Source organism: Varanus komodoensis, unplaced genomic scaffold (genome assembly GCF_004798865.1).
Source record: "Varanus komodoensis strain SLA01 unplaced genomic scaffold, ASM479886v1 scaffold24, whole genome shotgun sequence".
NCBI lineage: Eukaryota > Metazoa > Chordata > Lepidosauria > Squamata > Varanidae > Varanus > Varanus komodoensis.
Window position 1 is genome coordinate 8,289,622 of NW_025335641.1, and position 11,524 is coordinate 8,301,145.

Sequence of the window (11,524 nt, forward strand, 5' to 3'; positions counted from 1 at the left end):
TGAAAGCCGCTGAACGTGGATATGTCACTAGGTGGCAATGACGAGTTTTCTGCGGGCCCGATGGTGTCACAACCGTGACCATGGAGGAGAGGATCCGCTCTGCAGCGATGCGCGGACGTCACCGACACTGGCCCAGGAAAGGGCGGGGTAGCGGTCGAGAGTAGGTCCGGGCGCGCTCCCCTCCAAGCCTGCAGAGGGCGCCCTTCCCTTCTCGTGTGGCCTCTCTTGCGGCGCCCGACCCCGCCTCGTCAGCCACGTGACGTGTTGCGCCTGCGTGGTGGCTCCGGTCTTTTCCCCCAGCGTTACGGCTTGCAGACGTTACGCTGAGCGGCCCTCGGCCTAAGGCGAAAGGGGACAAAACCGAGAACCATGGTCAGTACCGGGCCCACACGGGTCGTGATAGGGAGGGAAGGGCTGGCTCGGCCTCCCCGAGCCGCGGTTGGTTTCTTGCTCGCCGCCGGGTTGCCGGATGGATTCGGATGAGAAGTGGCGGGCCCAGCTGCGGAAGGAGGTTCCAGCGTGGCCTAATGGCTGCACCCGCCGCCTTGAAGCCCCTGCTAGCAGAGGGGCAGCGGCTTTTGCTTCTTTGGGATTTTTCTTTCCGCACATACCCTTCGGCTTGGTTCTTCTGACGCTTCAAGGTTCTTCCGTTTCTGTTCAGAATAGTTGCCCTTTCTGCCATCCACAGCACAATTTCTCTCTAGTCCCACCCTTACTGAAATCGCTGGTAGTTTTTTCGCCTTTGTAATCATGTGCTCAGAGAATCACTTTGGCTGATTTGCATTATATGGGTTTAGGTGTCTGCATAGAGTAGTTTGAGCATACACATGAAATTGCAACAGTCTTGTGTAAGCACCCCAAGGAAGGCTTTGTATTGGCTTTCTGTCCCTGGCAATACTGGATTTGCTATTGTGATGCATGACAAGGCTATTGCTGTCATCCCGTGAGACTTTTGCTTGCTTTTCTTGTGGATCGTGTATGATTATGTCTGGATCTTGGCCTTGGGATAAATATAATGCCACCAAAAATTATGTTGGAATACGTCTCAAGTGAAATGTGGCCTCTCAGATGATTACTAATGGGTGGGAGGGATGTGATGTAGCAAGCTTAAAACACATTGTCCCCAAGAGTGACTTTCAAAAACAAGTTTGAGGAAATATTGACTAAAAATACCTGTTCTTTTTTTAAGGAGAGGGTTGTGGTTTTGGACAGCTTTAATTCTTGCACTTGTAGATTTTCTGCCACATAGTCCTTTGAAACTATGAACTGACTATTATTTTTCTCATCACTGCCAATGGTGCATCTTGGACTCCAGATGGAGTGGGCTATGGAGAGGTTTATGCTGTCATTGACAAATCACATCAGTAAATGTTTATGAATGCAGACAGATTGCTAAACAGATGCAATTTGTTTGCTACTAAGAACAGTTTGAAAGATTACTTGCTTTGCTTCATAGAATTGTTAAGTACCACTGCATATTTTCAGTATCACAGTAACAATACAGATGCATCTAATTGACCTGGTTCACATTATTAAACAGCCATTATTTGTTAAGTGTGAGTTGTTTGGGGATGAGCAAATATGCCACTCTACTCCCAGTGTACTAAATAATCCAGAGATGCCCTGTCCCTTCAATTTTCTCTGTTGGCATATAAGCTCAGAGCTGTGGGTATAGAAGGAAAAACAACTCAAGAGTTGGATGTGGGTTATAAAGTTGGCTGTCTCTGTTTCAACAACACAGAGCTCTTGAGTTCTTACATCATGTAGAGCAACACAGGTATGGCTGTTTAGCTACCAGAATGGTTATAGGCCAGCATGTTTGCTCCTGCACATTCTGAGACAACCAGTCATTAACAAAGCATGGATTATTTAATTCTTCCATCATTGCCATTGCTTAATGTACATCTTAGGCCCTATTTCTAAAACTTTCCCTTGTTGGCATCTGCATTTTAGATTCTTAGTTCTTTCTGTCTTCTCTTGTATGTGCAACAGTTTTACATTTTGACACTAAAGCTTCTGTGTTCCATATGTTCAAGGGGTTCGTCAAAGTAGTAAAGAATAAAGCCTACTTCAAGAGATATCAAGTAAAATTCCGAAGAAGGAGAGGTATGTTTCACTTTTTTATAGTCTTTCAGCAAACAAAATAGATGACAGCTTGTACCTTCTGTTAATAGATATGTTCCAATTTATCATCTTTCTCTTTCAGAGGGAAAGACTGATTACTATGCTCGTAAGCGTTTGGTAATTCAAGATAAAAACAAGTACAATACTCCTAAATATAGGATGATTGTACGTGTTACCAACAGAGATATCATTTGCCAGGTAAGGTCACCTTTCCATCCTTGAGTATGCTGGGGGGGGGGTTGTTACACACTTTATAAATATCCTTTTTAGAATTCCCTCATGCAGGAATTTTGTAATGTCTGATAGCCTTTAACTCAGGAAAGAAATGTGTTTAATTTTTAAAGGGGAAATAATATTTTCTCTCAAGAGTTTGATGATTGTGCAAAAACTATTTTGAAAACTTTAGAATAATTCTTTTCTGTGAATACCATTTTCCAGGGCAGCATCTGGCCCTCCAGGCTTCCTAGAGGGCCAAGCCCCTAACCCTGGCCATCAATCATTTGGTGGTTTCCCAGCTTCTGTCCAGTTCCACCCACTTTAAATGATTAAAAGGATTAGTTACTGATAAATACTTAAAAGAGTTTCAGCCCTGTCCCTTTTAGTTATGCTGCTCTAGCTTTTTGACCAGTCCTGTTCATCACTGGACTACCGCTCCCAAGATTCCAGCTCCCAGGCTTAAATGGAATTTGGCTCTTGCACTGGAAGAATCCCTGCCTTAGGGGATGCCTAATGCATTTGGCCCCAACCTATGGAACTTGCTTCCAGCAAATGAGCACTAAACATTGTAGATCTGCAAAAGGCCAACAACACAATCCTTATAACCCACCCAACCTAGAATTCCTATGTGTCTTTTGAATTGGCATGTTTTTAAGCTGGCATGAAGTCATTTTAAAATGTGTTCATTAGTTGTTTTCTTACTGAGTTTAGTAAGTGGTAGCACAGGGATTCTCAGGTTTCATTTGAAGGGAACCATTAATGAATGAATGTGAATGATTTTCAAAGCTGAAGATACTTCATCCCATCTGTAGAATATTGATAAATTTGTACCTACCGATCTGGGTCAGGGAGGTAAGACAGAAGTCACATTCGATGACTTGCTTATTGCCTGAAAATTGTCAGCTATGCTTAGTAAGTCTTAAGTACAGCAGTTTTGATTCTTTGTGAAGGTGCCCAAAATAGTCTTCTTTAGCTTATTTATCGTAATCTCATAAACATATTAAGAGTAGAGCTAGGCAACTTGAGGCTCTTGGCTTGATTTCATGTGGACTTCCTTCCTAGTTGGCTTGGTCTGGGGAAGAGAATTGGGCATTAGCGTGTGCTGGTAATTTGGCATGCCAAAACAAGAAAGCCAAGTACAGCTAAACATGGTTATCATTACTGATGATCTGCTTCCCTTGTTATATCATGATAGGAGAACACTTTGAAATCATATGTCAGTGTTTGCCAAACCTGTTAAGTGTGTGTTGTGCAGTCCTAAAGAACCTACTGCCTTGGAAAAGAAGAACTTATTTTACTTCCTCTGTGGTTTATGCCACGTTTTTGGTCAGATTAATAGTATGTAGGACTTTCAGAGCTGTGTATCTTGCCTTTTTGTCTCTGCTCATAATTTAAAGAACTGGTAGTACTTCCAAGCCAAGAGAGTAAAAAGGCATGAGCAGCTTTACTGGAGAATTTTGAGTTGATTTGATGCTGTCAAGGGAGGAAGTAGAGCTGTGTTTCCTGGAGAAAAGGACCAGGTTCGCTTGTACCATGGTAGGAGTGAGCTGGGGATTGAGGAGGTTAATGAGAGAGAGAAACATCTGGGACAAAGCTTATTGCATCGCATTCTCATACAGCTAATACAGAGCTGCCTTCTTCACACTGAGCACACCTATGCTTGGAGGTGTATAAGTATCCTTGACAGACACTGGATGGGGATGTACATGTCATAGTCTGAAGGATGTGTGGGTGTCTGGCTTTCTGAAGGTTCCATCTGCAGGTCTGTTGGCTTTGATGGGACTCTGTTTCAGGGAGTCGACCATATTGAATGAATAGTAAGAAAAGATTATGTTGTGGTCTCTGACTAATACTATTTTTGTTGTTAGATTGCATATGCCAGAATTGAAGGTGACATGATTGTCTGTGCTGCATATGCTCATGAGCTGCCGAAGTATGGTGTGAAAGTAGGCTTGACCAACTACGCTGCTGCCTATTGCACGGGCCTGCTGCTGGCCCGCAGGGTAGGTATCTGTTAAATCTGTTTAAATCTGTTAAATTATCTGTTAATAATTTCTGCCTCCTAGTTTATTTGGCATATTTTGGAAGGCAGTAATTGCGTTTGAGGGTTTCAGAGTATTGGCTTAAAATCCAGGGTGGGGTGAGAGAATGACAAATCATCACTCCCCTTATCCATTTTAGTCCTTCGGTGTAGATCCCAGGCTATGTACTAACCATGCCCTTTTGGAATGGAATTAAGCAATGCAAATGTTGGCCTAAACCAGTGGTGGCGAACCTATGGTACATGTGCCACAGCGGGCACGCAGAGCCCTCTGTCGGCATGTGAGCCAAGTCGCCCCAGCAGCTGAGCATCGGATAACAGTGCACATAGGGGCCATGTGCATGCTCAGAAAGGAGTAGCGACACCAGGACAACATGAACTGCGACTCACTAGCTGCAACTTGTCCGAGCTTTTGCATGGTCGGTCAGTGCGCTGCCAAGGAGGCAGGGAGGGAGGGAGGGAGGGAGGGAGGTTTGCTTGGACTGGCTGTGAGTTGTTTTTTCTAAACTAAAACCTCAGTATTCAGGTTTTATTGCAGTGTTGGCACTCTGCGATAAATAAGTGGGTTTTGGGTTGCAGTTTGGGCACTTGGTCTCTAACACCATCACTGGCCTAGACAGAGACCAGAACAGTAGCCATAGTGATCTGTGCTTGTTACTTGAGCGCATCCATTACTAGACATTCCTGAGTGTTTTAAAAAACACTGTTGTTACATAACAGTTGTGGCAAACTTTAGTGTGAGGATCTTCTTCCTTTTTTCCATAACTCCTGGGGTGTTCTTTCACTTTCCGGTCAGTACCTTATTTATTTGATTTACATCCTGCCTTTTTTCTTTTAAAGAACCCAAAGCAGCTTACATCATTCTCTTCCTGCTCTCAGTCTTATCCCCACAACAACAGCCCTGTGAGGTAGGTTGGGCTGAGAGTTGCTGACTGGCCTAAAATCACCTGGTTGGCTCCATGGCTGAGCGGAAACTAGAACCCAGATCACCTGAGCCCCAGTTCTGCTCTGAACCACTGCTCCACACTGACTTGTATAGGTTGACTGGCATTGTATCTCACATAGTATAAAGTAGTTGTAAAGAACACCGCTAACCTGATTTGGAATTGTTAACTTAGTGTGCAATTTAGTTGGTTTAATGGGATCAGAAAATTCCTCATGGCACATCCCTTTCAAGAAAGGTCTTAAGAAGATTGGAAAATTCCTAGATGACTGAGTACCTATGATTCCTGAACTGCTTCTGCTGTTACATTTCCAGCTCTTGAAGAGCTAATCCATAAAATATTGCTGGTGCCACTGAATTTGAATTGTGTCCCTGTCACCTGGTTTCCCCAACTCTTGACTTTAAAGGGTTTTTTTCCCCTTCAAATGTGCACACTGTCATTTATGGCCACAGCAGGCCATTTGGGCGTAATTACAAGCTCCCTTCCTAAGAGTCTGGTGAACTGAGGAACACATTTTAATTCTCTTTGCAGCATACCAGATTGTTTGCAGAAAAACTTATGTGAATGATTCCTTTGCAGCTTCTGAACAAATTTGGCCTTGATAAGATCTATGAAGGCCAAGTTGAAGTGACTGGTGATGAATACAATGTGGAGAGTGTGGATGGGCAGCCTGGTGCCTTCACATGCTATCTGGATGCTGGTCTTGCTCGAACTACCACTGGGAACAAGGTCTTCGGTGCTCTGAAAGGAGCTGTGGATGGTGGTCTTTCGATCCCTCACAGGTAACACTGCCCTCACTCCCCAAGCAGACATCTTGGGAAATTGAGATATCTGCTTATTCAGTTGGGTTAAGTTTATACCTGCTGAGCTCACTCATCCTGTGTGTGAGCTTCAAACTACACTTTTTCTGCCTTATACAGACACAACTCTATCAAGAGACACTGCATTGCTTTGTAACCTGAGTTGAGTGCATTTGAGTTTGCAATATTGGTTGTTGCTGCTATTATTATTATCCACCCCATTAGCCCATAGATGTACAATATAAAACATTTACATTAACATAGTGAACATTTTCCTACAAAGCTAACCTTTTAAGATACATTTCCCACAAATCTTCCTAAAATACATTAAATCATAATAAAAACAAGTATTATAAATGGCTTAAGACATAAATTATGGCTCTCACACAAAAGAATAAATACATGAAGCATCTGTACAGATGGGAACTTCTTTCCTATCATACTTTCCTTTTTGGTTGAGACACAGTTCCTGAAGTGTCCACGCTCCCCTCTTATTTAAATCCATGTAGTTAACTTCTCTAGCCTCTTCAACTTCTTTTTTAGCTGGCTTGAAATACTCCTTGGTGTTAGTGTTCAACTTGCTTGTCCAGCCTTAGTTTGCTAAGTCCTGTGGTAAAGCTTGCTTATGCCCTCTCACCTCCATTGCAGAATGTTTTTTCATGAACTGGATGTTTCACGGGAACATCTGATATCAGAGAGTTCTGGATTTTGTGTGATCATTTTGTCATGCATCACTTTTGATTACTGCAGTAAACTTGTATAAAGGATAGGTGTAAGCCATCCTGAGATGTTAGTGGTGAACAGGGTATTAAAGTTTTAAGTAAGTATGTGGAGAGTGGAATAAAACAGGGTGATCTGTTTGTTTTTGCATGATTACTAACTATACTTCTGAAATGATCACCCTTTTCTTGTGTTTTTAATTCGGCTGCTGTGTGATGATATCCCGTTGACTGAACATTCTGTAGTTGGTCCTTGGCATGTGTATGATGGATTTCATTGTTTCAAGACGGGACTGATGGTGGCTGAAAGTCTTGAGTCTGACTTTTTAAAAGAACTTTTCTTTGCAGTGCCAGTCCCAAATCTTGTCAGATTTGCTCAAAACCATATCTGAAACTTAACTCCTGTTTCATAGTACCAAGCGCTTCCCTGGTTATGATTCGGAGAGCAAAGAATTTAATGCAGAGGTCCACCGCAAGCACATCATGGGCCAAAACGTTGCAGATTACATGCGTTACTTGATGGAGGAGGATGAAGATGCTTACAAAAAACAGTTTTCCCAATATATAAAGAACAATGTGACGCCTGACATGGTAAGACCCTTTCTGATTCATTCATTGTGGACTGAAAGTGTGCTCTGCTTGGAATTAATACTGCAGCAATGAAAAAAACATTACAGGAAAGTGCTGTAGATCACTCAGATTTCTGGCCTCACGTTTCTGCAGTTGAGTGAGGGACTATTCATTTTTTCAGTAGATTTATATTCTCTCTCTCTCTCTGTCTCCCTCTCTCTGTCTCCCTCTCAGAACTCAAAGCAGCTTATTCTCCTCTCAAATTTGTTCGTACAACTACTATAACCCTGTGATGTAGGTTGGGCTGAGAATCTGACTGGCCCAAAGTTACCCACTTGGCTCCATGACTGAGCAGGGACTAGAACTCAGATCACCTGAGTCCTGGTCCCCACGCTTAACCACTACACCAGACTGGCTCTTAGCTTTTTCACCACACTAGCTTTGGAATGGGGGCCAAGGTAGAAAGAAGATGGTATACCTGAACAGGCAGGAGCAAAATCCTTGCGTCAGTCTTTTAATCTGTAACTGCAGTGGCTGGGAAAGATAGACATGTATCAACATTTTTGGAGAGCATGGGGCTTTGGCAGGCTGCCTTACATCTCTCAATGTTCATTGTACATGAAGAACTGAATTACAAACCCAGCTTTGCAGATAGCTTGCATCTCTTTCTAACTCCAGACCTCTGATTACTTAATGCGCTAGGGGAAATCTCAGCTTGTTTACTACTTTGTACTGAGCATTTCTTAGCTTGATTGCTTCTATGTCTTAAGGAATAGATTTCGGATGTGTTGGAATGAAGATGTTGCATCAGAATTCATTATAAAACTTCATTTATATAAAAAATCTTTATATAACTTGCCTCTTCCAGAAAAGTCTGCTAAATATATTTTAAATAAAAAACCCCTTTTCTAATTCAGATGGAAGAAATGTATAAAAAAGCCCATGCTGCGATACGTGAGAATCCAGTCCATGAAAAGAAACCCAAGAGGGAGGTCAAAAAGAAGAGGTGAGATTATCCTTTTTGTCCCACTATGAGATTCCATAAGGAAACATTTGTTGCTCAGAGTGCCATGCCAGTGAAATAGGAAAAGCTTTTTGAGTACATTAACATTGGAAGCAAAATGACCTGCTTTGGGAGATTCTAGAAGGGAATGGTTCTTAGCTTTGTGCCAGAAACTTGGATTTTCTGGCACAGTGTGACAGTGTTGTGAAATCTAGAGTGAATTGTACACTTCAAAAGCAGGGACTGGGTGGCTCTCCTGTTCCCGTGTTGCAGCCTGTTCTGCTTCACTGTGGTGCTTCATTCATGGACGTGGTCCTTCCAGGGAGGCATCCATTCGCAAGCTGCTTGCAACATGTGGGTTTTAAGAGAGTTATGTTCCTCTTTTAAAAGATGGTTTAAAGCAAAAAAGAAAGCTGCCTTTTAAAAAGGAAATAGGGGTGGTTTGAGCATGAACAGGAACAAAATGTTTTCTTGCCAGGTGCCTAAAAGGATAATACTGACCATGGGAAAAAGGCATGGCAGGTCCTCTGCTAGAAGTGTATAGTGATGAGCTATTTATATAAGTTTAGCCTTTGCTGAGAAGAGAATATTTACTGCTCAGAATGTTTGTTCAATATTTAGTGTTAACATTTTAGCATACAAATGCTTAAGAAATGATCTGACATTTGTGGACAAAATACCGTTGCTTCTGAAAACCTGAGATACCTCTTTGTGTAAAATAAAGATGGAATATAGGTTAGCTGGGTGAGTAAAATGGATTTCATGTGAATGACACAATGCTAGACTGGTTAGGAGGCAGAGAAATCTAGTAGTGCATACAGTGGCACTTCTATATCTGCTGGTTGAAAATGTTAGGGTAACTAGTGTACCAATTTAAAAACAATCCTGATAAGTACACATCAGCAGTAGTATAGTAAAACAAACTGTTTGTTTGCAGGTGGAACCGTCCCAAGTTGTCCCTTGCCCAGAAGAAAGATCGTGTGGCTCAGAAGAAGGCTAGCTTCCTTAGGGCCCAAGAACATGCGGCTGATAGCTAAGATGCCTTCCATAATTTTCTATGGAGAGTTTGTAAAACAAAATAAACTTATTGAATCAATGTTGTAAGCATTGACTTACTGACACTGAATAATAGCTGCTCTTGGATAACACCGGCTGCTTCCTTCACTTTCACTCACATCATTCTTGTATAAGATGTTGGAGACAGAATATGAAGATAGTTTCACAGCACCCCTTGCTGACACAGTTCTCAAACATCGAACTGTAAAAAAGATCGGTCAGGTCTGTAGAAGCTGATTTTATGGGGTTCTGCTTATCAGTGGTGTATTACATTCATACGAAAGCAATCCTATATCATTGTAAGTCAGGCTGCAGTGCACTGTTACATGATTTCAATAATATGTGAGCAAACTTCAGTGCAGTTTGCTTGGGTATTCTAACCCACCCCAGGGCAAAGGGAGGGCAATTTCTGTACCTTACAAACAGCACTGGAAGACGGAGCAAGATGGATTTCTGTTGTAACATTAGGAAAGGAATTGCTCAATTCTCCTTTTTGTGGTTTTGTTCTAAGTGTCCCTTCAAGAGTCTTGAGAACTGGGGAAACGGTGTCCTAAAATTGCATCTAAAGCTACTTATTCTGGTTCATGCTAGGAGACTGTTAGGCACTGAATGGGTATGTTTTCAGAATTCTTACTCTGTCTAGCTTGTCTAAATTGGGGAATGAAGAGAAGATGCAGTGCCAATAATCACAGCAACCTTTCCTGCCCAAAGAGTTTACTGGCATTGCACTGAGTACCTGGCTGTCTATTTTAATACCATGTGCTGCTTCTACCCATATTACCCAGTAAAATGAAAGCAGCACCTCACCCACACTGAAGTTGAATTGTTTTAGTTTGTGCATACATTCACCTTTCACATAATACAGTACCTTGTAGAAATACTCATCCTATTGACTTTCCTGCTCTGTGGTGTGTTACAGCCTGGAATTGAAACATAAAAGAGAGAAAAAGCTTCCTGCCCAACAGAGCAGCTGACAGGCAGACAGAATCCATTATCTTGCAGGGTAGGCTCTTGATAGCAGTCCTTTCTGTGGGCAGGGAAGGTACAAGGTCTATGTTCAGAGCTGGCCCTCAGAGGGCGCTCTCCCTTTTCCTGAGTATCTGATCTTTATACCATTTGTGCTTGTCTCTGTGGGAAGGATGGGTTTCTTAGCCTTAGGCTAATTGTTAGATGGGTACTTGATTGCTTTTGATGCTCTTACCTTTGTGTGAGCTCTGTAACCATGATCATGTCTATTTGCTAGGTGCTATTGATGTCTCTGAAAATGGGCCATCCTTGCAGGGTTGTATCGCCTAATTTTTGTAAGAGGAAAGACTAACCTTTTCTTCTGCAAGAATTTTAGCATTTGTTATTGACTGTATCTCACAAGGCTTGCCCAGACTACTAGCTTGTTCTACCCGAATTCAAGCCTACTAATATGCCCATAGCCTGAAGGCCTGGTCTGGGAGATTTATGGTTATGCTGATATATACATACTGCACACTGAATTTAGCTTCATCCAGCTTGCCCCAACACAGCAGCTTTCAGCTGCTGCCTGCCTATTCTCACCCTCCAGTATAAGGATAGTTATGGCTCCACTTCTTTTTAGAAAGTGGAGGTGAGATAATACCTGAACTTAATGTAGAACCATTACTAAGAAATCACCAGTAATAGTTTGCTTCTTAGCACATTTATTCAGACAGCAGAAGAGCCTTGAACAAGGGAAAATTAAAATGACTATAAGAGACCAAGGAGATTGAAGCAACTGAATGTTAAATTATGAGGGATTTTAGAATTGTGTTGGGACGGACTGCAAATGTCATCGAGTCATGCTACTAGATGGTGGGCATCTAGTTTTAACTTATAAAAGCACTTTTTATTAAAATTTGGTACTACAGTATACAGGCAGTAAATATCTACATGTATGATATGCAGTATCTTACCAGCAGTTTATATGGTAAGAGTGTGTTCATACGTAAATAACCTTTTACAATCATTTATTTTAGGAGAACTTAAATTGTAAATGGAATTGCTGAATGGAATTAAGCTAAAGTAATGAAAAGGAGCCCCAA

The 11,524-nt window shown here is 42.0% G+C and overlaps 1 protein-coding gene and 1 non-coding gene across 2 annotated transcripts; both read left to right on the forward strand.

The window, feature by feature from the left end:
- The first annotated feature begins 257 nt into the window (after positions 1 to 257).
- Positions 258 to 9,513, forward strand: RPL5 (ribosomal protein L5). Its single transcript, XM_044432592.1, has 8 exons — positions 258 to 372; positions 2,037 to 2,106; positions 2,207 to 2,322; positions 4,209 to 4,343; positions 5,905 to 6,107; positions 7,258 to 7,435; positions 8,332 to 8,420; positions 9,355 to 9,513. Exons 1-8 carry the CDS (start codon positions 370 to 372, stop codon positions 9,452 to 9,454), a joined length of 894 nt encoding a protein of 297 aa, XP_044288527.1. The 5' UTR covers positions 258 to 369; the 3' UTR covers positions 9,455 to 9,513.
- On the forward strand, positions 7,053 to 7,148 carry LOC123024635. The gene has a single exon (XR_006414962.1). It is a non-coding gene; the product is annotated as a small nucleolar RNA SNORD21 (small nucleolar RNA).
- Positions 9,514 to 11,524: the final 2,011 nt, after the last annotated feature.